The sequence below is a fragment of the Pteropus medius genome, unplaced genomic scaffold (assembly GCF_902729225.1).
Source record: "Pteropus medius unplaced genomic scaffold, Ma_sr-lr_union100, whole genome shotgun sequence".
In the NCBI taxonomy this organism is placed as follows: Eukaryota; Metazoa; Chordata; class Mammalia; order Chiroptera; family Pteropodidae; genus Pteropus; species Pteropus medius.
In genome coordinates this window covers 15,801,538-15,825,990 of record NW_024349797.1, presented here as the reverse complement: position 1 = coordinate 15,825,990, position 24,453 = coordinate 15,801,538, and the positions used below count along the sequence as shown (strand labels likewise).

Sequence of the window (24,453 nt, the reverse complement as noted above, 5' to 3'; positions counted from 1 at the left end):
CGCTCCTTTCTTTCGCACCCGGTGTCGGGCATGCCCTCTCGAGGAACTGCCTTTCTTTTCCTTCTCTCAAAAGTAGCCATTCCTCCCCCATTCCCTGCTCTCCGGTTTTTCGTATGCAAATCCACTGTCAGCAAAATCATTGTGTTTGAAGTTACCGCCAGGAACTTCAAATCCCGGGAACGCTGAGCTTTCTGAACAAACTGGGACTCTGCTGAGAATGCAATTGCCCTTTTCAGGCCCAAAGCTTCTCCTGTAGAGCCCTTGGCCGTGACTTCACCCCAAGTCCCAGCAGGACCCAGGAGAAGCGATTCCCCACACTGGAGGTTCAGATGGGGAAGGTCTGTGAGGGGAGCTTTTCCAGGGTGAGGGGACCTTGCAGCGTCCCCCAGTCACCTACTAACAATGCTTTCTGTCGGCCTGCCCATCCCCAAGGGAGGTGGAGAGAACCCTTCTCGTTCTAAAACAGCCACCAATGAGCCTACTAGGTGCTGTGCATTGAGGTCATTTTACATCTGTTGTTTCCGATATTCACGAGTGACTTGACTGAGTGAGACTTCGGAGCCATCAGGGGGTCTTAGTTTCCCCTTTTTGTAAAACAGCTTCCTCCCGTGAGGAAACTGGGCCTTAAGCGGTTCAGTAAATCATTCATGGTCACACAGGTAAGTAAGTGACAAATCAAAAATTTGAACCCACGACTGTGTGGCTGTACAGGTAATGATCCTGCCACTCTCCGTTACCATGGCTGTCACGCACAGTTACACAGGTTGCTTACTGCACGAGGGCATCCAATTGAAAGGGGTGACTGGGGGATCTCATCCAGCCAGCACACTGTTTGCTAAGGTGGGCACCATGATGCAGCAATGCCTGTCCCTCTCGGCCTGGAGCAGCGTTGTGATAAATGGAATAGAAATAGTTCCCAATGATCTCCTTCCTTACATGTGCACCCCTGGCAATGTGACTTTGCAGCTCTTCCCACCAAGAAAGGAAGTCTCGTTTCTCACCCCTCGGTTCTGGGCTGCCCTTGCGACTAAACAAGTCAGTGAACTATGTCAGAGTGGCATCATGCCAGTTCAAGGGGTGCTCCTGGACCACCAGCTTCTGCCATGGGCCCGAGCCTGGGCTAACCCGCCAGAGAATGAGAAAGCCGTGGCCCAGTCATTCCCATTTCAGACCCGTCAATAGCCAGACAATCACTCAATGTCTGAGCAAGGCCATCCTAGACCAGCTGGCCTCCAAACAACCCGCTCTGGCCACAGAGCCACGAGATGACCCAGTTAGGCTCAGGCCTACCTGACCAGGCCAGCCTCACTAACTGGTGAGCAATACTACATGCTAACTGATTTAGGTGGCTGTTATGGGGTGAATTGGCTGCCTCCAAAATTCATATGTTGAAGTCTTAACCCTTAGGACCTTGGAACGTGACCTCATTTGGAAATAGAGTGGTTGCAGATATAATTAGTTAAGATGAGGTCACACCAGAGTAGGGCGGGCCCCTGATCCAATATGACCGATGCCTTTACAGAAAGGGAACACTTGGAGGCAGACACGCTCACGGGGGAAGTGTCATGTGAAGACTGGACTTGTGCTTCCACCAGCCAAGGAACTACCAGAAGCTGAGAGAGAGGCCTGACACACATCATTCCCTACAGTCCTCAGAGGGGGCGCGACCCTGCTGACACCTTGCTTCCAACTTCCAGACTCCAGAACTGTGAGAGAATAAATTTCTGTTATTGAAGTCGCCTGATTTGTGGTACTTTGCTCCAGCCGCCCTGGGAAACTAATACAGCGCCTTTTCATAGTTCACACCAAGGCGCGGTATGGGCTGGCTTCCTTGCCTGCTGCCAGCCAACCACGGTCCTCCTCCTGGTGCCCAGGTAACCCCTGAGGGGTGCTCAAGGACTCCATCCCTGCCAGGCCCCGTCCTGCCCCAGCAGGCCTCATCCGCGAAGGCTTTGCTAGTGTCTTCCCGAGGCTCTGGAGGCCATGGCAGGGAGGAGTCACAGACCCACACAACATCACAGCCTGGAGAGAGCCCCCAGCCCAGCCCCCTCCGGCTGCCCACCTACCTGGGTGGCCGAGGGCCATGGAGTCGTAGATGAGCTTACAGGTCTTGAGCAGGATGGAGATCTTCTTTTCGGGCGAGTAGGCCTTGTGCATGCTGGCAAACTTCTGCAGGATCTTCTCCATGACGGGCACCTCTGGCACGCTGGTGGTCACGCCCAGGTCGGTGGTGGTGGTGGCCAGGATCACCAGCTGGTTCTCCTTGAGCTGTTGCAGCGAGCCATCCTTGCTATGGATCTCACGCAGGCACGAGTTGATGGCTTCTTTCAGGGGCTTCAGGACGCACTTGTACAAGGCGGACTCTACGATCGCTTCTGTAAGAGGGGGAGAATGGGAGGGTGAGGACACCAGCGGCAGGGCTCCTGCCACCGGGGCTCGATGCCTGACCCCCATCTTCTGATCCCTGGGAAGACATCCTCATAGCCCCAGTGGTTACACCCTGCAGTCTGACACCCGAGACAGTGTAGCACATTCAACAGAAAGCCGCACTGAGAAGACGCTGGCGCAGGAGCCCTTGGGCTGATACATTGTATCCTAATCCCTCTCACAGAACCTGGCATGGATGAAACTCTCACAGGGCCGCCTACTAGAACACGATTTCAGAGGGCACTGTTCACATGGCAGCTGTGCAGTGTCCAACTTGTGCTGCCGGACGTGGAACGCCCGGGTGCCCAGGAAACGTTTGGCGGGATTGTTCTTGATGTCTCCCTCTCAATCTCCAAATCCACTCGACTCTTGTCTCAAGGATACAGTATATCCAGAGCCTGACTTCTCACCACTTCCAAGGCTACCACCTTGGCTTGGGCTACCATCCTCTCTGGCTTGAGTTTTGTTAGAAGTCTCTTGCTCTGCCCCCTTATAGCCCATTCTCAACACAGAAACCAGCGTAATCCTGTTATGGCATGTTTGACCGTGACATTGTTGTGCTCAGAACCCTCCAATGGCTCCCATCCCATGGACAATAGAAGCCAAAGTCTTCCCTGAGCCCTTCGAGGTCCCTCTGTGACCTGTCCCTGTGACCCCTCCCACTCACTATTGCTTGCGTCCTTCCGCTCATGCTGCTCCAGACACAGTGTCCCCCTTGCAGCTCCACTACCTGCCAGGTCTACTCCTGTCTCAGGGCCTTTGCACCTGCTATTCCTTTTGCCTGGAGAAGTCACTTCACAGCTATTCACATGGCTTATCTCTTCACTGTCCACATATCATCTTATCTAAGAGGTACCCTGATCATCTAGTGCAGGGGTCCCCAACCCCAGCAACTGTTAGGAACTGAACTGCACAGAAGGAGGTGAGCGGCTAGCAGGCAAGCGAAGCTTCATCTGTATTTGCATCCACTCCCCAGCGCTGGCATCACCGCCTCAGCTCCACCTCAGATCCTCAGGCATTAGATTCTCATAGGAGCACCGGTCCCTAGTGCCAAAAAGGTTGAGGACCACTGATGTAGTAGAATGGGAGTTAGTCAGCTTTGACCTCGCAGCTGCTGTACCATTAGCCCCACTCTCCAGATGGACCAACTCAGGCTCTGATGGTGAGTCACTCAGCTAGTTAGGGGCTGAACAAGGAATCCATGTCAACTTGACCCCAGGGCCACGCTCAGCTGCCTTGGGTGATGGTAGGGAAATATTCTTGGGAAGTCTTTCTGGCTCTACCCTGTCCCCAGAGGGAGGGTCACACTATTGTCTCCTCAGGAGCCAAAGGAGAGGAATGTGGCCTGGCCCTCCATGGGTCCTGCACCTCTGAGAGCCACCAGGCCTCCCGCCTGAGACTGGCTGGCCCTCTGCAGCCCCATGTGCTAGTACTTCTTTTGCCTCAAATTGCTCCTTATGATTTGTCTCCCTCATAAAACCAGGAGCATCCTGAGAGGGGTGTCCTATCTAGCCTCTTATATGGGTTGAGTTCTTCCACCATTTAACTGGGCACCTGGGCAGAACCCAGAAGCCCGAGGCAGAACAGCAGAGCGGTTATTTTGGTTAGTTTGGGGAAAGAGTGGATTATTTAGGATGACTCCTACCTCCCGCCCCCCCACATCCATGCCCAGGACTGACCCAGCTCCTCCTCGGAGTGCAGGGCAGGGTCCACCAGCGCCTTGAGCTCTGTGCTCTGCAGCAGGTAGCTCTTGAGCTGGGTCATCATGGTGCGAATCTCCTGCAGCATCTCGGTGCTGGAGGTCTGGCGCGCCATCATCTCCAGGCTGTAGACTTTGTAGTCCTGCACCAGGTTGCCGAAATACGAGGCCTTGTCCTGGGCCAGCTCCACCACCTTCTTGTACAGCTTGCGGTCATTGGACAGAAAGGCCTGGAAGACGCTGGTGAAGCTCACAAGGCTGAGGCGGTGCCGTGCCTTGCCCAGGATCATGGAGGGTTTCTTCTTCACACTGGGGCTGCTGAAGTGCTCCAGCTCCTCCTCCGTGCTGCTGGTGGAGTAGGAGTCTTGATCTGTGGCTGAGGCGGGTCCTCCCACACTGTCTGAGAGGGAGGCTAGGGAGCCCTTGAACTCCGAAGTGCTGTGGGGTCGGGCGCCAGCCTTGGCTTGCAGGCTCTGAGTCCCGACTTGGGAGGCAGGGCTATGGTCTTCCCTGGGTGGGCTGGGGGTGGGTTTCTCAGGGGCCACCTGCTCCGCAGACAGCTCGGCGCTCTCTAAGGGGCTTGGGAGGACGAAGGCCAGTTGCCGGGAAATCCGTTTTTTCCTAGGAGGCGGGACTGGGGGTTGCCGGCTCTTCCTCGGTAACTCTGGCAGGCTGCCCAGATCACTGGCTTTGGCCACTGCTTCCTGGCCTTGCTCTGTGGTCCTCTGAGGCCTGTCCCCAGGACTGTCTGAGGTCCCCTGGGGAGGCAGGCTGAGCAGGGAAGCCCTGGAGAGACCCAGTTGGTCCGCCTCTGTTGTCACGCCCTTGTCTACCTGCCCCACACTCTGGTCCTCCAGAGAGACCTTCTCAGAAACTCGGCGCCTGGGAGGAGCAGCGGGAAGCCCCTTTTTCCCTGGCCCTGGAGGGACGAGGGCCTGCTGGAGGGGGCCGGGGGCTGCCCCCGGCTTCATCTCTTCCTCCCTGAGGGGGCCCAGGCCTGTGGGGGGGCATGGGAGCCTCTCGCAGGCTGTCATGGGCAGCTGGCTTGGATGGTCTTGGGGGCCTGGGGCATGGGGCGGCAGGTGCGGGGGCAGTGCTGGGAGGCTGGAGGAAGAGCCTCTGGAGGAGGTGGGGGAGCAGCCACTGGGAAAAATTTAGACAGAGGACACAGCAGCCAGGCTGGAGCTGGGGGAGGAGGAGGTCGGGCAGGGCTGGGGGGATGAGGAGGGGCCGATGGGGGAGGGGGCGCTGGGCGTCGAGGGGCCCACTTGGAGGTGGGTGAGGTAGCGTCAGAGGTGGGAGGCAACGGGTGCGAGGGGCAGCTTCCAGGGGGTGGCAGGTCGGCGGGCAGGGCGCTGGCACAGTCCTCGATGAAGATAGGGTTCACAAACCACAGGCGGTCATTCCCTACGGTGAGTTCGATTTCACAGGAGCAGTTTTCGTAATGGGACGCAGACCTGAGGGTGGAGGGTGTGGGCGCCCCGGGGGCTGGGTCTCTCTGGGGCTCCGCCGGGCTCCCACCTGCTCGCCGGGAGTTCAGTGAGGAGTCCCAGAAGCCTGTGGGAAGAAGATAGGAAGAAGCAGTCAGTCTCGGAGCTGGCGGGATGGGGGTAGGGCCATGGGAGGGCCATCGCAGCTCTTACTTCACTGCTCCCGGAGCTGTTTTCCCCCCTTGGACTGTTTTAGGCCTCTTCCACCACTTCCTGCCTCAAGAGGGGACGCCCCATGAGATCCTCCGTGCAGTGCTGGGGTGGGGCCAGGCTGCGGTGGGGCCAGGCTCCGCTTCAGCTCTGTCCCTTTGTGTGTGAGGGCCCACCGTGGAGGGGACAGAAAGCCCAGAGTTCCGCAGCTGACCAGTTGGGTGCTCTGGGGCATGTCCCTTGACTATTCTAGGCCTCCGTCTAGTCATCCTTAGAATGGGGTCCCAACGGGGAAGGTGCATGGGGCTCGTTCTGGCCGCTGCAGTTCTCTGGAGGCAGAACAAGCGTATGGGCTGTGGCTGCTGAGCTCAGGCCTGACCCTCCCAGGGGGGAATCCCTGTCCACTGCACAACGATTCTGACTGTGGTTCATCTTGTTAACATAAGAAGCTGCCCCATGCCCCCAGTGTGTGTGTGTGTGTGTGTGCGCGCGCGCGCGTGTGTGCGTGTCAGAAAGCAGGGTCTCCTGTACTGCTGAGCTCATGCCTTTCTCCTAACCTAGCCCTCCTGGACCCAGCCCATGGCTGCAGCCACCAAAGCAAGTCTGTCCCGATCCAGGCATCGCTGGTTAGCGCCAGGCTGTCCTGGGTGAGGGGCACGAAACATCCAAGCTGAAAGGACATTGGGGGTTGACTAGCTCAGGAGTGTTTAAGTTCCGGGTACCAAGCCCTGTGGAGAATGTGATGGAAGCTCAGGACTTTCCAAAAAGGGCACAGGGCACAATGTTTTGAGAACAATTTCGTTGCCTGTCAGCCACTCTGAGCTCACTCAAGCAGCGAACCCAGGTCTTGTTCAGCCTGTTAATTTTAGAGACCCGTCGTTCGTGATGGAGCCAGGCCTCTAGACTCACACCCAGAGCTCCTTACTACCAAAATAACACCCAGGACAATAACAAGAGCAAACATGCACTGAGCTCTGGCCGGGCGGGCTCCTTGCTTTCCGTGGATCCTCTCACTGATCTCTGACCACAGGTCTTTGGTATAAGTTCTGATATTGTTCCCATAATACAGATGAAGATAGAGACCCAGAGAGAGTAAAGAGCTTGTCCAAGGTCACCGGGTTGGTGAGTAAAGGAGCTGGGATTTGAACCAGGTCGGACTGACTAGTTCTAAAGGCTGGACGTTCGGCCGCTGTGCTTGCTATGCGGCCTTCCTTCATCGGAACTTGCGACACTTCCCATCTCGGTTGCTCTGCCAGCGTGAGTGAGTGGAGGGTGGTGTGCACCCCAGAACTGGGGATGTGGTTAGAACACAACAGGCTCTTGACACAAGATGACACAAGATGGCCAAGGGCAGCGTGTGCATGTCTGCCCTAAGGATGGATATTCTCAGCGATGCGAGCACCTGTCCCCTTGCTGGCCAGGGGGTCGATAACCCAGTCAAGGTGGTCGGGGTGCAATCCTAGGACCATGGGCTGCCGAGAAACTGACTGAAAGCGAGCCACGTGCATCCCTCTCTGAGATGGACCTCGGGGCTCATGGCTCAGCCCTGTCCTGGGCAGAGACCTTGTGTCTGGCATTCTGAGTGTCACAGCCAGCTGTCTGCACAATAACAAGGATACAAGGATGACAAGCTTCCATATGACTCTTTCCAATTTGCAAAGCTCTGTGTACATCACAGCCACTACCCGAGGACATAGAGTGCTGGAACGGGGCGGGGAGTCTCCAGGCTTCCCCGCCACACAGCCGAGCTGTCCTTTACCATTGCCGGGGCCCTGTACTTGGCTTTTGTGGGAGGCTACTGACCCGGCCCGGGTGCATGCTCCTCCTTGTGGCACCATGCAGGGCACATAGTAGGCCCTCGATTGTGGGTCACAGGCGAGGTTAGTGTTGATGGCGAGGTGGGGGCAACCTGAACCTCGGGAGTCAGTCTAAAGGCAAGAGAACGAAGAGACCAGAGAATGAGAGGAGAGAGGCACAAGGGGGGCATGGAGCTCCCTCAGTGGATCGACCACCAGTTGGATGGACCTCAGTATGGCAGGGTGGGCCCGTCATGCACAGATTAAAACAACAACAACAACAACAACAACAACAACAACAACAACAACACGTTTCCCACGCCTCGGCTTTGGGCTCAGCCTGCGTGACTAGAAACTGCTCCCCTGTCTCAAAGACAGCCCTGATGGTTGCATCCTGGTAAGGCAGAGGCCTCAAAGCCAATGCCACTCTGAGGGGTGGGGGAAGCTGAGATCTGAGGGGCTGCACTTTGGGGTCTGGAGGCTTGTTAGGGAATCATAATGGCACTGCAGGGCTTTATGCTCAACAACAACAAAAAAAGGCGGGGGGGTGGGGTCCAGGAAGTAGGTCACTTTCTTTGCAGCCTGAAGAATGCCAAGACCAGAGGAAAAGCTGAATACTGTTATGCAATTCTAGTGATTGGCAAAGCTGTGGGCATCTGTGTCCGATGGCCCTGTGCCAGGCCTTGGCTCGGCTGCTGCCGTTCCCCCAAGGGCCCCTGCCTTCAATGCCTCTGTGCTGCCCCCTCAGACTGAGGAGCCTTTCGCTGGCTCTATGGCCTCCTGCGCCTCGGCTGGGGACACCTCTTGCCAGGTGTCAGCTCCTACAATCCTCAGAGGGCCTGGGCTGGGCAGGTCCCGGGGGCAAAGATGGTGAAGCTTTCACCCTTAGAGAGCCCGGCTAGTGTCAGGACAGGGAGGGGAGGAGAGAATGCAGCAAAGTATTCCAGACACCGTGGAGACAGCTCAGCTCACGAGTGAACTTCTGGGCTATCATATGGTGCTGAGCTTGCAAATCGAACAGCTCTGCTTCAGCGACCTCACATCTGCATCTGAACGGTAGGGCTTGTGTAACTCTTCGAATGTTTATTACATTCTGTTCACTTTGTAAAAAGTGCCAGAAAAATAACATTGCTAACACTTGCGATAGGTGTCACATGCCTCATAAACTTACTGCAATTGCAAAAGCAGAAGGTGGGGATGCGGGAGTCAGAGCCTGGCCAGTGGAGAAGTCGTGGCGGGGGGGTGGGGGGAGGGCGGACAGGAACCTGGAGTTAACGGGGACACTGGGTACGACTGCCAGGAGCTGGCCTGCGTGTGTAGGGAACAGATGCTGCTCCCTGCACAGCTCGGCTGACTTCTGCTCCGTTTCTGGGAGATTCTCTAGTGTCCTTCCACTAAATCCTCTTTTATCTATGCCAGTTTCAGGTCTCTGCCACAAGAGCGCCCTGCCTAGAACAATATGTGACACGCCGGGCACAGCGCCCGTGCGTCCTGGCCCTTGGCAAACACTGCCCGTTGCATATTTATTATCTGGACCGCAGGGGAAGGTTGGCAAGGCCCAGGCCCGCACGTGTCAGAGCCAAGGCCTCTGGCCTCTGCCCTCTCAGATCTAGTTTCCACCTATTCTGGGGATGGACCGAACCAGGGAAGAAGAGCTACTTTGATGGACCTCACTTTATGTCCTTCAGCCCTTGGGGACCTCAGGTCTGATTGGAACTTTCTGGTTCCTAAGCTGCAGAGTCCCTAAGGGATTTTGCTTAAATCCCCTTCTCCGGGAAGTGAGCGCTCACAGATGATTCTGAACTGCTTGCCACTGGCTTCCCAGACGGCAACCTCCCTCCCCACCACTTCATCGTGCCTGAGGTCAAGCTCTCCCAGGACAGAAGGGCTTGTCTACTCCAGAAAGGAATGTCCCAGGGATGCCTGCCTGAACCCCATAGCAGGGCCAAAGCTGCTTGCTGCAAACCAACCCTCCCCTCAGAGATCGGCCTCCTCAGACTGAGCCTATCCGTCTCATGCTACACACTTGGGCCTCAACACTGCCTGTTCTTGCAAAGACCACTGAGAAGGTCATGAGCTGCAGCCGAGGGGCAGGAGAGGGGCTCTGCCTGGAGCCAGAAAGCCAAGGTGCTGACCTGGCTTTGATCTTTCCTCGCCTGGGCACCTTGACAAGTGTCTTAGCTGTGCTAAGACTCGATATTTTATCTTTAAAATGGAGACACAAGGATTACGCAAGACAGTGTAATGAGAGTGTCATCCTTGCCGTTGGAGACCTCAGGGTAGGGCAGGGGCATCATTTGGACTGTGTGAGTTACAAAACTGTCACCCGTGCTACAGTCAAACTTCTGGGAGGGTAAGAGCCCAACGACTGAAATATCTGCGGGTGAAGTTCAGCGTTTATTTCCGATATCAAATGAAAACTGGTCTTCAAGTTTATAAACCGGGCAAATCAGCCCCACGAGAGGCGGGGTGAAGAGTTAAGGGGGTGTAAGAGAGAGAGAGGGCGGCACTGGGGCTAAACCGCCTGGTTCGGATCCCAGCTCAGCCACGGGCTGCGCAATACTGGACGTGTTACTTGACCTCTTTTGCCTCAGTGTCCCCTGTCGTAAAGTGGGGATTACAATAACAGAACCTGCTTTATGGGGCCGATTGAAGATTTGACAAGTCAGTGCAGGTTAAAACGGTTAGAACGCAGGTGAGTCTCATTAAATGACACCCCAAGTTCTGGACGACTCACCCTTCCTCATCTCCACCCACGAGCTCCCTGTGGCCTCTCTGGCAGTGCTGTTCAGAGCCCGCTCTGGGTGGTGGGCGGCAGCCTGGCCTGGGAACTAGTGGGCGTCTTCTCTGATCCCAGGTCTGCCCTTACCTTCCTCTACGACCCGGCCCTGCCCACTCGCTCATTGCTTCTTCCACTCGACCAGCACCGGTGAGCCAGGCATCCCCTGTTCTGGGCACCGTGCTCAGCCGCGTGTAGGGCAGGGTCCCATGAGCAGTCTTGATAAAGACTTATGGATTAACTATGTTGTTTATCAACACAGCCTGCCTCTGCCTAGGAGCTGGAGCCCTGAGAGGTGGCTGGCCTGGCTTCCCAAGGGCCAGCGTGGCGAGGCCCTAGCAAGAGGTCAGCGCTGGCTGCTTTCGCCACTGCAGAGCACTCAGCGAAGCCCGACAGGCGGGGCCCAGGAAACGAGGTGCTTCCACTGTTAGGTGGACAGATGGGCTGAGACCAGAAGTGTTCTTGTCTTTTCTTCTCTTTTTTTTCCCCTCTCCTCCCTTCATCCCTCAGAACGGCAGAGGGATAAGGGGCAAGGTGGGCTGTTCTTCCGGTCAGTTGGTTGGGCAGGGGGCAGGAGGCAGGCGGCGGGGTTGGGGAGAAGATTGCGGGGAGCTCACTTCAGTTCATGGTCATAGTCATGTTCACACTTCTCCTTCTGACAAGAGTGGAACCGGGCTGTGGCAGCTGCTGGCATCTGCCTCTCTGGCTTCCTCTAAGGACCCTGGCATTCGGTTCTGCCTCTCCCGGATCCCTGCCCTAACAATAGATCAGCCACCGTGGCCCTGACCAGCCCCAGCTCCCTCAGACCCAAGGAGATCATGCATCAGACCCCCTGGGCAGCTGTTAAAAGGTGCCACTTTGAATCTCCCTGAAGTGCTGGCTTAGTAGCCTGGGGCTGGGGTATGGGTGGTCCCCTGGGAGCTGGGACTCAGAATCCAGCTTGGTCTCAGCCTGAGGGGCCATCCCTGCACAGGTGGGGAGCAGGGGCAGCTCTAGGGCCCCATTTCCTTGAGCCTTGACACGTCCCCTGACTCCAGGGGAGAGTACTTACCCAGGCCCAGGTTGGAGATGGTCTTGAGGTCTGCGAAGCTGCTGGCCTCAAGGATGGCCTGTGGCAGCCTCAGCGGGAAGGGCAGTAAATCTCTGTGGAGACATGAGGGGCGGGAGGTCACATCTGGGGAGGCATCTGTGTGTCCTTTTCCTGGCCCCACAGCCCTTAGAGGAAGAACCCCAGCAATCCCGCTGGGGGTCTCTGCCCAGACTAGAGACTTCTCTGGGGTGGAAGGGAAGTGCCCTGAGGCAGAGGGAGCATCCAGAAGGATCCAGGTGCCAGCCCCAGGGACCCAGAGATGCCAGGGACCCTCCATGGGAATAGGGGGTCATGGCTCTTCCTGGGTTGTCCCGGCCTGGGGAAGCCCAGGAAGCCTCCACCAAAGGCACTATTCTTGGTAGAGACAGTAACCCACTCTCTCCGGCCCCCCACCCTCACCGCGCCACACTGAGCTGCGCAGAGAGCTTCTCTTCTCCCCGTTAACACCGTTAACACCGTGTGAGCCTTGGGAGCTCCTGGGAGGAGGTCTTCAGGTCCCCGATGTCCCCACAGTGCTCAGCGCACACCACTGAGGCTCGAGAGGATTTGCTTAGCGGACCCCTACGAACTTCAGGACCTGGACTAGGGGACGGCAGGGCCAGGCCGCCTGATGTGGACTGGCAGTGAGCTTCCCAGGCCACCTCAGCTCACCATACAGGCTCGTGAGGCATTTCGGGGTGCCACCTCCTCTGAGGGAAGTGCTTTCATGGTGGAGAGACACTCACACCTCCGTTCACGGAAGAGCAGAATGGAAGAGGGTGGCCCAAGATTCTGGGCCCTTTTTCGAATTCCTAGGGTGGGGCCTTGGGCTTCCCCACTGTTGATAGGTGGGGTTGGCCCACTGATCTTTGCATTTTCTTTCAATGTCAAAGTTAAACGATTCTCCCCTCTCCCCGTGAACCTGAGGCCTCCAGGGTCCTGGGTCAGCGTCTTCAGGCAGGCCAGGCCCAGACCCAGACTGGACTGGCCCTCAGCGCTCCACCCGTGCCTCAGGCCCTGCCCCACGAGCACTACCCCCATCTCTAATTCTGAAGGGTGGCAGAGTTTATCTCGGCGCTGCCTGGTTGGCTGGCCGGCCTGCCAGCAGGGTTTCCAGTGGTTTTCTGGTCCCAGTATATTGCGATGGCCAGCAGGGGTACTCAGCTCACCTGACGCCCTTCCCCCGCCACCAGGACAATCTCCGACACCCCCTCACCCACCTCCTCGGTCTGCTGCTCAAGACACTGCAGTGAGGGGCCGCGGATCACTCTCCAGCCTGGAACCCCAGCATCCAGGGCCTTCCCCAGCCTGGCCCCTGCTCTTGCTCTCCAGCCTGCTCCCCACTTCTTGCCCATCAGAGATCCTGCCTTTGAACTCAGGGGCCTCCCAGTGTCCTGCTGGGTTTCCCACAGTGAATGTGTCCTGCTCACTCCCACCTCTGAGCTCTGCATCGATGGAACGTCCCCCATGTCCCCCAGTCCGTGCCTACTTAGATTCCTCACATCCTTCAAGGCCGGGCCATGGGCCTCCCCCTTCTCCAGGACCCAGTGGTATTTAAGGGCTTCATCCATCTCTGCTCCCCCTGCATCTCCCAATTCAGCATTTCACCCAGGCTCCGCCCCTTCCAATCCAAGGAAAAGCACGCACAGGATGGGGGTGTTTATTAAGCATCTACTATGCGCCAGGTGCTGGGCTGGGTGCTTACAGGCCTTTCATCACATGGTATTATTATTATTATTATTATTATTAGTAGTAGTAGTAGTAGTAGTAGTAGTATTACTATATCACAGCTACCCTAAGGGTAGGCATTAATACCTTTGTATTAATTAACTAACTAATTCTGGATCAGAATCCCCTAGGGATGCTGCTGAAAATGTAAATTCCAGATACACACCCAGGAGTGCCCAGTGTTGGGTCTGGGGGTGGGCCAGGAATCCGTTACTTTTTTTTTTTTTTTTTTTGAGAAGCAACCCTTGGTTAATTTCACAGATTGCAAAGACTTTGTCAGCTTTCAATCCGTTATTTTTTTAATTTTTTTATGCCTACAGCACCTGGTCTTCCTAAGCGGTCCCTCATCCAAGTACTAACCAGGCCTGACCCTGCTTAGCTTTCAAGATCAGATGGGATTGGGTTCGTTCAGGGTAGCATGGCCGTAGATGAATTCCACATTTTTAAATAGCTCTCAAGGGGATCCTGACGGACGCAGCCTTGGGTGGGGTTCATGGCCCCCAAAGCAAAAGTTATTGATAAAAACAAAACTTAAGCACCTCTCCAGATATGTATTATGTATATATTTCCTTATAAACTATCAAGTTCAACAAAACATATTCATAAAAATAGGAAGTTTTAAAATGGAATTTTTAGAATAAGTATTCTAACACCTCCCCACCCCCGCCCCCCGCGCGCACACACACACACACACACACACTCTGCTGGGTCGGCTTGACACACTCCAGGGTGCAAATGCCCCTCCCTGGAGGCTTCTGTTCTCGTGGTGTTTTTCAAACTTCGGACCATGACAGCCAGTAAGAAACACACTTGGCATCATGATGCAGTGCACACGCCTAACACACGCACAACTAAAACAAGAGTTTAGCACAACAAGGCTTACTCCAGCTACCTGAGATGCATGCTGTTATTTTTTTTGTAGTCTAGTATAATTTTTCACGAAAAAAGAGCCAGTCATGACCCCCTCACCTGATTTTATGACCCCCTCTGGGGCGTTCAAGTTAATTCAGTTCTGTTGCTAACTGCCTAGAGTTAGTGCAGACCTCGCAGGTTAAGGACTCAGTCCCACCAGACTGTCGCCAGCTCAGCTGCCCATTGCAAATCCCAGGCCACCTGTACTCTGATCGGCCGGCTATAAACCAGGGCTTCCCATGACCCCCTCCTCAGGTCCGACAGTTTGCTAGAATGGCTCTCAGAATTTAGGGAAACACTTCGCTGACATTTACTGGTTTATCGTAAAGGAAGCAACTCAGGAACAGCCTGGTGGAGTTGGCGCACAGGCGAGGTCTCGGGAAAGGGACGTGGAGCTTCGCCACCCTCCCAGCAGCCCCGTGCATTCATCTGGGGGGTCAGCGGGCGGGGTCGACAGTTCCAGCCTTCTAGTTATCTGGTCCTCCAGGTGACCAGCCCCATCCTGAGGCTATCTAGAGGCCCTATGTGTGTCACCTCTTAGCATAAACTCAGGTGTGATTCGAGAGGGCTCATTTTGAATAACGAGCAACACTCATCACTCAGGAAATTCTAAGATTTTAGAAGTTCTGTGTTAGGAATCTGAACAAAGAGCAAATATATTTTTGTTTTATACGACACCTCCTAATAGGTTGTGACCCACAGATTGAAAAACACTATATAGTTCTTTGGCACAGGCTAGTTTTCTAAGGGGGCCTGGCAGTCTCATAGGTCCTGTAGTTTTGGGGTGACTTGCAGAGTACTTCCAAGATGGAAGGCCAGGCCTAAGAGAGCAATATCTGAACCCCCTTGATACCGATGGCCTCCTCAGCTCCATCTCCTCATAGATTCTGGGTGACTTTGGGGGTTTTGCAAGTCAACCATTGGAGATGGCGGAGCATGAATTCATTTTGGCATATATATTTTTTAAGTGAAAGAGAGGGAGAAAGACAGAGAAAACCAACCTGGACTTTAGAATCCACAGACCGGGCTAAAAACCTGGCTATGCCATGCCAGAACGGTGTCACTTCCGTCTCCTGGTCTGACAGTGGGGAGGCGATGCCCTCTTATAGGGTTGTTTTGAGAATTAAATGAGCTGGGGTATAGAAAACACCACCGACCTGCACCCAGTGGGAGCTCGTGTGTCTCTTCCTCCTTCCAGGAGAATGAGTCAAGGGCACTTCTCAAGGTCTCTGAGCAGCAGAGCGAGGTTCCTTCCCTCTGCCCTGCTCACCAGGACCATCCAAAAGCAAGACGGTGGCTCCTGGCTGAGGTGGCTGGGGAGGCAGCTCCAGATGGTGATAAAAACTTTCTTCAAAGGCAAAAAGGACAAGCCCACACCCCCTCCTCCTGCCAGGAGGAAGGTAGCAGCTTAGTCACAGCGTTTGATGCCTAGATGCCTCATAGAAAGGGCAGGCCCAAGAGGCTCCTCCCTTCCTTCCTCATTTTGGTTAATTACACCCCCCCCCCCCCCCCAGCCTTTTGCAAGGCTATTGACTCCTGACCCAGGGTGTGCTGAGAATCAGAACTCACAAACCTGAACCTCGTAAGGGGCACAGCAGAGTGCCTAGAGCATAGTAAGCACTCCCAAATCATCAAGGATGGTCATCCTTCTGTAGCCCAGGGTAGGAGCCTGGCTTCTCCAGGTGTCCTCCCATCCCCCCACGCATCCCTAGAGTGGCTGCCCCACCCTTCTCGGTTCTCCCATCCACTGCCTGGGACGCCGCCTCCACAGAGGGCCTTGAGGGCTGCAGCGGCCCAGGCTGGTCTCCACCCTCCCCTTGCTTCAATCTGGCCACCTTCTGCAGCCCTGTCACCCTGCTGAAGTGCAGTCTGACTGAGCAGTGGCAGAGCTCAGGCACCTGCAGAAGGAAGTCCCCATAGCTTCTGGGCACGGCCTTCAGGGCCTTCGAAGCATCTTATCTGGCACCCATATGTTCGGTTCTCCCCGTGAAGCCCCCCTGGGCTGCCATAGCTTTCCCACTGCCAGGCTGTTTCCTCTACCTAGGATTCTCTTCTGCCCTTCTTTGCCTGGCCTTCTGTGTGTGGAAGGGCGGGGCCGGAGTGGAGCAGCTCACACATCGGCTGGGCTCAGGCCCCGTACACTGTGCGGGTTCAGGAGTCAGACACACTTGGGTTCAGATCCGGCTAAAAACTCAGCTGGGCAAAATGAGGCAGCTCACACCTCAATTTCCTCATCTACAACAGCAATAAGAACATGCTTGTGTCTGGGGCGCTCACTTCGTGCCAAGCGCTCTGCTAAGCCTGTTACAAAGATCTTGGAGTCTGAATCTCGGGGTACTCCGGGGAGGGGTCATCTGTCTCATGAAGCGAGTCTGAGAATAGCTCCCCAGTAGGATCTATTCTGTAGGGTCAAAAAAAACTGTGGGCAGCGCACCCCACAAAGCCTCACTCAACACAGACACCTTGTCAACAGGAGCTGGTTGCCACAGTCACTGCTACTGAGCCACCCAGCCTTCACCAGCGCACCCACCACCCAGCCTCTGTGGGGTTTGCTCCTGAGGGCTGGCACCCGTGATCCTCAGAGGCCTGTCCTGCCATGCTGGAGCCTCACCGCCTGCCCTGCTGGCCCTGTGGAGAGCCACAAATGCCTGAGTATACCCTGGGAGCTGGCTGGTACAAAAGCCCAGCCCTGTGGTCTTAAGGCAGCCGACTCCGAGGTCCCCTTTGCAGTCCAGCGCTGCCCACAGGGTTGGGCTGAGGCTGGGATGGCCCCTATAATCACATCCTTGCTGGGCTTCTTTCCTGTCCCCATCCTGCCCCCCACTCCCTTGTTGCTTCCTCTGCAGGGGCAAGTCCTTTAGTGTCACCTGCACGTGAATCCTTTTCTCAAAGTCTGCTTCTAGGAGACCTCCAGCTAAGCTATTACTGTCCTTTCTCTAGGAGCAGCTCTGCAGCCCTGGTTTGCAGAGAGGCTTATAAGCCCTGTTCCTCATCCCAGGCCACTGAGTCAGAATCTCTGGGGTGGCCTCAGGAGTCATACTTTTAACCAGCTCCCCAGGTGACTGTGGGCCTCGGCCAGGTCCAGGAGCCCTCTCTAGAACCCTCACCAGTCCACCATGCAGCCTGGAGCGTTAGGGTTTGCGTCAGGTTTGAGGTGAGCACCCCGAAGCAGAACCTGTGCCCTATAAGGAGTGCTGGACAGAGAAGGACTGGCTCCTGCTCTGACGAAGTCTCCATAATGCTGTGTGACTGTTTCGGGGCTGGTCTGTGTTGTCATGGGGAATGTGCTTGAGGAACAGACACCTAGCCCAGGCCACAGGGCTTCCAAGTGCCCACTGGGCAGCAAGCTCTCTAAAGGAGGAGGGGGTGTGCTGGGCCTGCAGCTCAGCATGGTGTTGAGGACACAGGTCTCAGAGCCAGGACTGGCATTTATCACCTGGGCATTTGGCGCTGATCGAAACGCCCATCTGTGCAAGGCCCTGCAAGATGCAGCACACAGGCACGTGAGATGTGCTCCGGCCCGGGGCGCTTGGTTCTGAAGGTGTCTGCAGGGCAGGGTTTTAGAATTCTAGACGCACAGAGATCTAGCACATTGGCTTTCCAGCTTAGCTACCGCCCTTTGGTAAACGAGGCAGCTGGGTCCAGGAAAGGCCGGTGACTGGCCCAAGGTCACACAGCTTGGTAGTGGGTCTCCAACTGCCAGCCTGGGGCTCTTCCTCCTGTGACACCTCATTCCTCAGAGGTGGCCTACCCCTAAATACAGGAATGCCAGGCTCTGTGCCCTGTGGCTTTGTGTGTTCCCTGAGCATTTGAGGGCAGGTGAACAGGCACCTGCTTTTCTGGAATGGGGAGAACCTCCTCCAGCCATAGGAGGGAGGACTGGGGGTGACAGTGTGAGCCCAGTGACCACGGCCCCAGATCTCCCTGCACGATGAATTTGTTACCCCAGCTCACCCTCCAATGGCCCAAACCGTAGAAACAGAACCAGAGCACCTACTGGGTGTCAGGCAGTGTGCTTCATCTTATTTTCCCCTCCAGCATCTCTCTAATGGGTATTATCATTCCCATTTTACAGAAGGGAGAGTTGACACTCAGAGAGGTTAAGTAACTTGCTCAAGTTCTGTGCTCTGCAATTATGTCATCATTCATTCATTTGTTCATTCATTCATTCAAAGCACCTAGAATGTGCTAAACACAATGCTAGGCACCTTTTACTAAGGTAAGAATGTCTCAGAACAAGAGAGGCCTGTCTCCTGGAGAGTCTGACATGTTGTAATTTACAAAGGGCCAGGGGTCTCTCATGCTTTGCCTTATGGGCTAGAGGGACATGCTGGGCCGTCAGAATTATTGCAGGATGTGCACAGTGGGGAGGTTGTAGCAAAGATTATGGACCTTGGAGCTTTATCTACTTTGAAACTCCACTCTGCCATTCACTAGCTGTGAGACCTTGAGCAAGTTACTTCTCTGTGTTAGTTTCCTCATCTAGAAAATGGGAATAACAGGAGCATTTATTTACCTCATGGAATTGTTTGCAAGATTTAAAAAGGTAATGGTAATAAGAACGCTTAGAGCTGGGGACCTGGAGAACCCTCACTAGGCAGCGGCTGTTAGCAACTGGTATTAGCAGCACCATCTGTCCTGCCCACACGGCCCAGAAGGGTCCTGGTAGGCAAGGGCGGTGTTCTGGGTTGAGTGTGGTTTTCATCAGAGGCAGCAAGAATGGTCTCTTTGAAGTAGGAGGAAGTGGGCCTAGAGCCCCGGACCCCACGACATCCTCCGCAGCCTCTAGCCAGCCCTTGTCAAAACCCTGTAGCTTCAGCTGTTGGCTTCTAGCACCAAAATGTAGTTTTAAATTCCCGTTGACCTGCAACCGGTTCTGAGTAAGTGGAGCAGCTCTGAGGGTGGTTACCAGACGCCCGCTCCACCCAGCAGCTGTGTAACGATCATAAGCTCTCTCCCACGGAGGGGATCAGCGCTTCCTGCTGCCCCTACAGGAAGTTCCTTCTATAAGCCCTGCAATGGGTCACATCAGGTCCACGCAGGACCCCATACTGGCCTGGAAACCTGAACGCAGGAAGCTGGGATGATGGGCAGTGAGCCAAGGGGCAGGTGGTGGTAGAGGGGTCCTTACAGGCGGGTCTGAGAAAACGCAGAACCAGCACCTCCCTTCATGGTTACCAGGACAAAGCCAGGGACTGTCCCCTCTGTCTGCATCCTGTGGGCTGCACCCTTCCTTCTGGGGGCTTCCCCGTGACTCTCTGCCCCCACCCAAGGTTGCTATGCATGTCTGTTGCAACCAGTTGCCCACCTGTGGGGCCAAGCCTACTCACCTACTGACACAGTAGAACGCGATCAGTCTGAAGATGTCCTCAAACACAAGAACGGAGCCTTCCAGGTACAATACTGAGGAGAGATGACAAAGGCCTTGGATGAGTGTCCTTGCAGAGGGAAGGAAGAGGTACATGTCTACCCACTCATTACTGCAATGCCTGGCTTGCCGCAGCTGCATACACGTCAGCTGTCAATTGGACTGTCATGGGGAAGTGAGAAATGAACTCGTGTGGCATCAATCCACTGAGATCTTAGGGGGACTATCTCTGTAGCCGCTGGTGTTATCTTAACACACACTTATCATTTTGGGCAAAATAACATAGAAGCCTCTAGATCATAAAAGCAGAATGAAACTTAATTTGATCAGGGTCATCTCAACTTGACAGTTGTGAGGGGCCAGTGAGAGGAATGTTGCCCATTTTTGTCTTGGCCTCTGTGAGGTTCACAGGTCCAGGGGTGCTGAACTAGTGCCGCTGATCCTTGGCCCCATACGGCCTCTTAGAACCTCATTTGATTTGGCTGCATGAGTAACCTAAGGGTGAGGGTGACCTCAGTGTTTTCCAGCTCTGACAAGAGGGATCAAAGTATCTGCCCAAGATCCCATCCTCGGAGGATGCCAGGATGTGGCAGTCAGTGACCGAAGCTGGAAGCTGGGGGTGCGCTGACCAGAGAATGTGGCACCATGCTATGCCCTGCCTCGCACCCTCAGGGCAAGGGACCTCGAGAAGCTGAGCTAGTTGCTCATCGGCGGTCTTGGCCGCCAACAACCCCCATGGCTCTTGACTCTCACCCCAGGGCTCCGTACGCTCCATAAGGATGCTCCCTGCACTGGGGACCCCCACAGTGACTTTCTCAGGCACCAGAGGGGCTGAGACACATGTGTGCATCACACTTCAGTTTCAACGTCCTGAAGGCCTTCTAGTGTCCATGTGGTGGAGGGGGAGGCAGGGCCCAGCCCCAGGCCTGGCTCTGACCCTGAGAGCAACAGCATGACTATGTCCCTTCTCCTCCAAGCACCTCAGTTCCTCTACCTGCACAGGAAAGGAGTCCTTCTGATCCTAACCACTGTGCAGGCAGGTGACATCAGCCTGCCGTCTGGTTTTCGAAGCCCAGGACAGCATTCCAGTGTTGGTGGTCTATGAGACAGCTGCAGGGTGTCAAACCAACAGGTTTTGTTTGAATAGCTTTATTTTTATATTTGCCTTCTTTCTATAGACTAGGCACTGTTCTAAACAGTTAACGTGATTTTTGAAGAAAGTTTACATTATTCGATTTATGGCAGAGATAATGGTTTCCCATTAGACAGATATTTAAAAAGTTTTAAGGGAGTTTAAAGGAAAATAAGTAGTAGGTCATAGCACGGAAGGTACTCTGCAGATGCCCACAAATGACCCAAATCTGAGAATCCGCCCGTGGAATCAGCACGCTCTGTGAATTAATAGCGGTGGGGCGGCCCACAGCGCCATCTAGTGCTGGCATTTGGTGCATCACCGACTCTCTCCTTAAGAAGCTGCACAGACTGGTCAAGGGAGCCTGGGACCAAAAAGACCTCCTGTAGCCAAGAGAGGTAGAGAGGCCCCTCCATCTGTGAAATGGGAACTCAAAGACCTTCCTCGTGAATCCCTCAAGGGGCGTTAGTGGTGATGGATGCAGAAAGCCTGGCCTTCGACTGGACCTGCTCAACCATTAGCAGCTTTCCCTTGCCATGGAGACACCGTCTGAGCTTTGCACAGCACAGATGAACCTTTAAGATAAAGTCCGTCACTCTCTCTTCTGTGCTCTCTGGCACTTTATAGAAAGCCCATATTTCTTTTAGGCTTCGTTTACCCCACCGTCTCTTTGCCAGTACGCTCCTAGGGTGCAGGGACCAGGGCTCATTCATTTTGGGGGGTGGAGTGGGGGGCAGCACAGTTCTAGACATAGTGGCTGATCACCTTTGTTAAAACTATAGATTTTTCTAAATCCCATGCAAAGGTCAAAGCTCAAGTTTGTTTCTTTAGACCTCTTCTTCTCCAGCCCCAGCCACCTGCCCACATATCCCCTGTACTGACGGTGGGAATTGCAACCCTTCACGCCAAGGCCCCCTCATAGGGAGATGGGGAGCTCCTGCATGCCAGGGCTTGGCTCCGATCTGAATGGCCCTCAGCACCCAGCACGGTACACGCTGTGCCAGGCACATAAGGAGAGCTCCGAGAAGGACGCCTGGGCTGACCGGGCTTTCTGGTGCCAGAATCAAGAGTGGACCAAATGCACAGAGGCCTTAGGGGTACATTAGAGGTCGCTAAGGGCTGGAAGAAAGGAGATAGGGGGCGATACTTCTAAAGGGTGTGACGTTTCTATTTTTTCAATGTAGTAAACTGTAAAAAAAACATAAAATTTGGCATTTTAACCATTTTTAAGTATACAGTTAATAGCATTAGGTACATTCACATTGTGCAACACAGGTTTCTTTTCTGAGTTGATGAAAAGGCTCTTAAATTGACTATGGTGATATGACTGAATACACCGAAGGCTTTAAATGGGTGAATTTATAATACAGAATATGTTATATGAATACATCTCGATGAAATTAAAAAAAGAAAAATGCACACACACAGAGTGGACTGAATTTCACTGTCTGTATTATGTTTTTTTTCTGGGATTTTTTAAAATGAGCATCTGTGAGTTCTGTTAGTGGAGAAACTATTAAGATTCTCTAAACTTTTCTCTAATTTTCTAAAGTTCTCTGTAAACTTTTCTCTAAAGCCAACTGAGTTCCAGTGTCCTCTCAGCTCATGCTGCTTTAGAATTCGCTCACAGCCGTGCCGGGCACAGGTGACAAATCCTCATGCCATTTACTGCCTCTTACCTGCCTAAGCCAGCTTCAGAAAGAGCTTCGGGAACGTCCAGTGCCAGCTCTGCCCTTGGCAGCAGCTTGAGGCAGGGACCCAGACAGCTGGCTCCTCCCAGCAAAGATGCCAGTTCCAGCAGGTCACCTTTGAAAAGCTCAAACAGCGACCCCTGTACTGTGTACAGTCTTCAGGGTTCCTCAGCAAAAGCCAGACCCTTTCTAACCATTTTTCTCTTCAAAGGGTGAAGAGAGAGAACAGGTACCTGCCAGCCACACCTGGCACATCCTGAGGTGACAACAAGTGACAACAGTGGGACTCTGCCTCTGCCTGCAGAAGAGGAAACCTTTCACCTTATGACTCACCGTCAAGGCTGAGTCAGGACAGGGTAGAGATGCCAGGTGCACATATGCCGGAACGGCTTCAGGCATTTACAATCCCAAGGTCAAAATGAAATATCCATGAAGAACTGAAAGCTAGTAGATTTAAAAGGAAAGAAATTCCATTTTATCACTCAATAATACAAACGAACTACCGAGGACAGAGACTGTGTTCTCCATGGTTACCTCCCGCGCCAGGCATGGTGCTTAGCACTTCGCTGGCTCTCACATATTGATTCGATTATAACGGTAATATCACCGTGTGTAACTAGAAGACAATATCGAAACCAGGAGACTGACGTACCGGCTTCCCATGTGCTCGTGCACGTGTGTGTGTGTTCGTACGGTGCTGGGAGTTAGATCCCATGTGTGGCCGCCTGCAATCGCCACCACAATCAAGGTATTACTGTACCAAGCCTCCCTGTGCTCCCCCTTTAAAACCACAGCCACCGCTCCCCAACCCCAGGCCCTGGCAACCGCTAATCTGTTCATCTCTCTGATTATGTTATTTCACGGTTGTCTTATAGATGGAATCATGCAGTATATCCTTTGAGACTGGCTTTCTTCACTCAGCATAATTTTCTCGCGAGTCATCCAGGTTGTTGAGTGAGTTAATCGCCCCCTCCTCTTTAGTGCTGAGTAGTGGTCTATGACCTGGATGTAGCAACGTTTGCTTGACTGTTAGATTGAAGGATGTCTGGGGAAATTTCCAATTTTGAGTTATGACACATCCAGCTGCTGTGAACATTTGTGTACGAGTTTCCGTGTGAAAATACGCTTTCCTTTCTCTGGGATAAATGGCTGGGAGGGCCACGCTGGGTCATATGAGAAGTCCAGCATTAGTGCTCAAAGGAACGGCCACGCCACTTTCCAGCATGGCCTATCATCGTACTTTCCCACCAGCAATGTAGGGGGGATCCAGTTTCCCCCCATGCTCGCCAATTAGGCGGTTTCACTATGTTTTATTTTACCCATTCCAGTAGGTGTAGGGTGATGTCTCATTGTGGCTTTAGATTGCGTTTTTCTAATTTGGATTTTGAAAAGATGTTGACCATCTTTTTATGTGGTTATTTGCTATCTGTATATCCTTGTTGGTGAAACATCTGTTCATGTCTTTTGCTCATTTCCTAATTGGATGTTGTTGTTGTTTTTAATGTTGAGGTTTTAAAAAAATCACTTTATTAAGAGCGTCACCTACCGTACAATTCACCAATTTAAAGTGCACAATTCAATGGTTTTACCATAGTCACAGAGTTGTGCAACCATCATCATAATCAATTGCAGAACATTTTCATCATCCCAAAAAGAAACCCTGGACCCATTAGCAGCCACTTTCCCTTCCTCCCTCCTCCTAGCTCCTGGCAACCACTGATTTACTTTCTGTCCGTACCGATTTGCCTATTCTGGACATGATCATACAATATGTGGTCCTCTGTGTCTGGCTTCTTTTATTCAGATAACAGTCTCAGTGTTCGTCCATGCTGTAGTATGGGTCAGTACTTTTGTTTTATTTATGGCTGAATAATATTCTATTATATGGACATATCACTTTTTGTTTATCCAGTCATCGCTGATAGATATTTGGATTGTTTTCACTTTTTGGCTACTACAAATAATGTTGATGAACATCTGTGTACAAGTCTTTGTGTAGACATAAGTTTTCATTTCTCTTGGGTACATATCTAGAAGTAGAATTGCTGGGAGATCCAGTAACTACATGCTTAAGAAACTGCCAAACTTTTTCAAAGCGACCGCTCCATTTTATATTCTCATTAGTGATGTACGAGGGCTCCAATTTCTCCGCTCCCCGACGACACTTGTCATTGTCTTTTTTATTACAGCCATCCTAGTGGGTGCCAGGTGA

At 53.6% G+C, this 24,453-nt stretch overlaps 1 protein-coding gene and 1 pseudogene across 1 annotated transcript in view; both read right to left on the bottom strand.

The window, feature by feature from the left end:
* RIN3 (Ras and Rab interactor 3) overlaps positions 1-24,453 on the bottom strand; it is a 100,063-nt gene that overhangs the window by 22,649 nt on the left and 52,961 nt on the right. The window contains exons 4-8 of the mRNA XM_039884056.1: positions 19,381-19,453; positions 11,393-11,484; positions 5,287-5,683; positions 4,107-5,245; positions 2,067-2,375 (exon numbers count right to left, since the gene is read on the bottom strand). Of these exons, the coding sequence (XP_039739990.1) occupies positions 2,067-2,375; positions 4,107-5,245; positions 5,287-5,683; positions 11,393-11,484; positions 19,381-19,453 (2,010 nt within the window). The remainder of the gene's footprint in view (positions 1-2,066; positions 2,376-4,106; positions 5,246-5,286; positions 5,684-11,392; positions 11,485-19,380; positions 19,454-24,453) is intronic.
* Positions 13,450-13,568, bottom strand: LOC120620037 (uncharacterized; annotated as a pseudogene).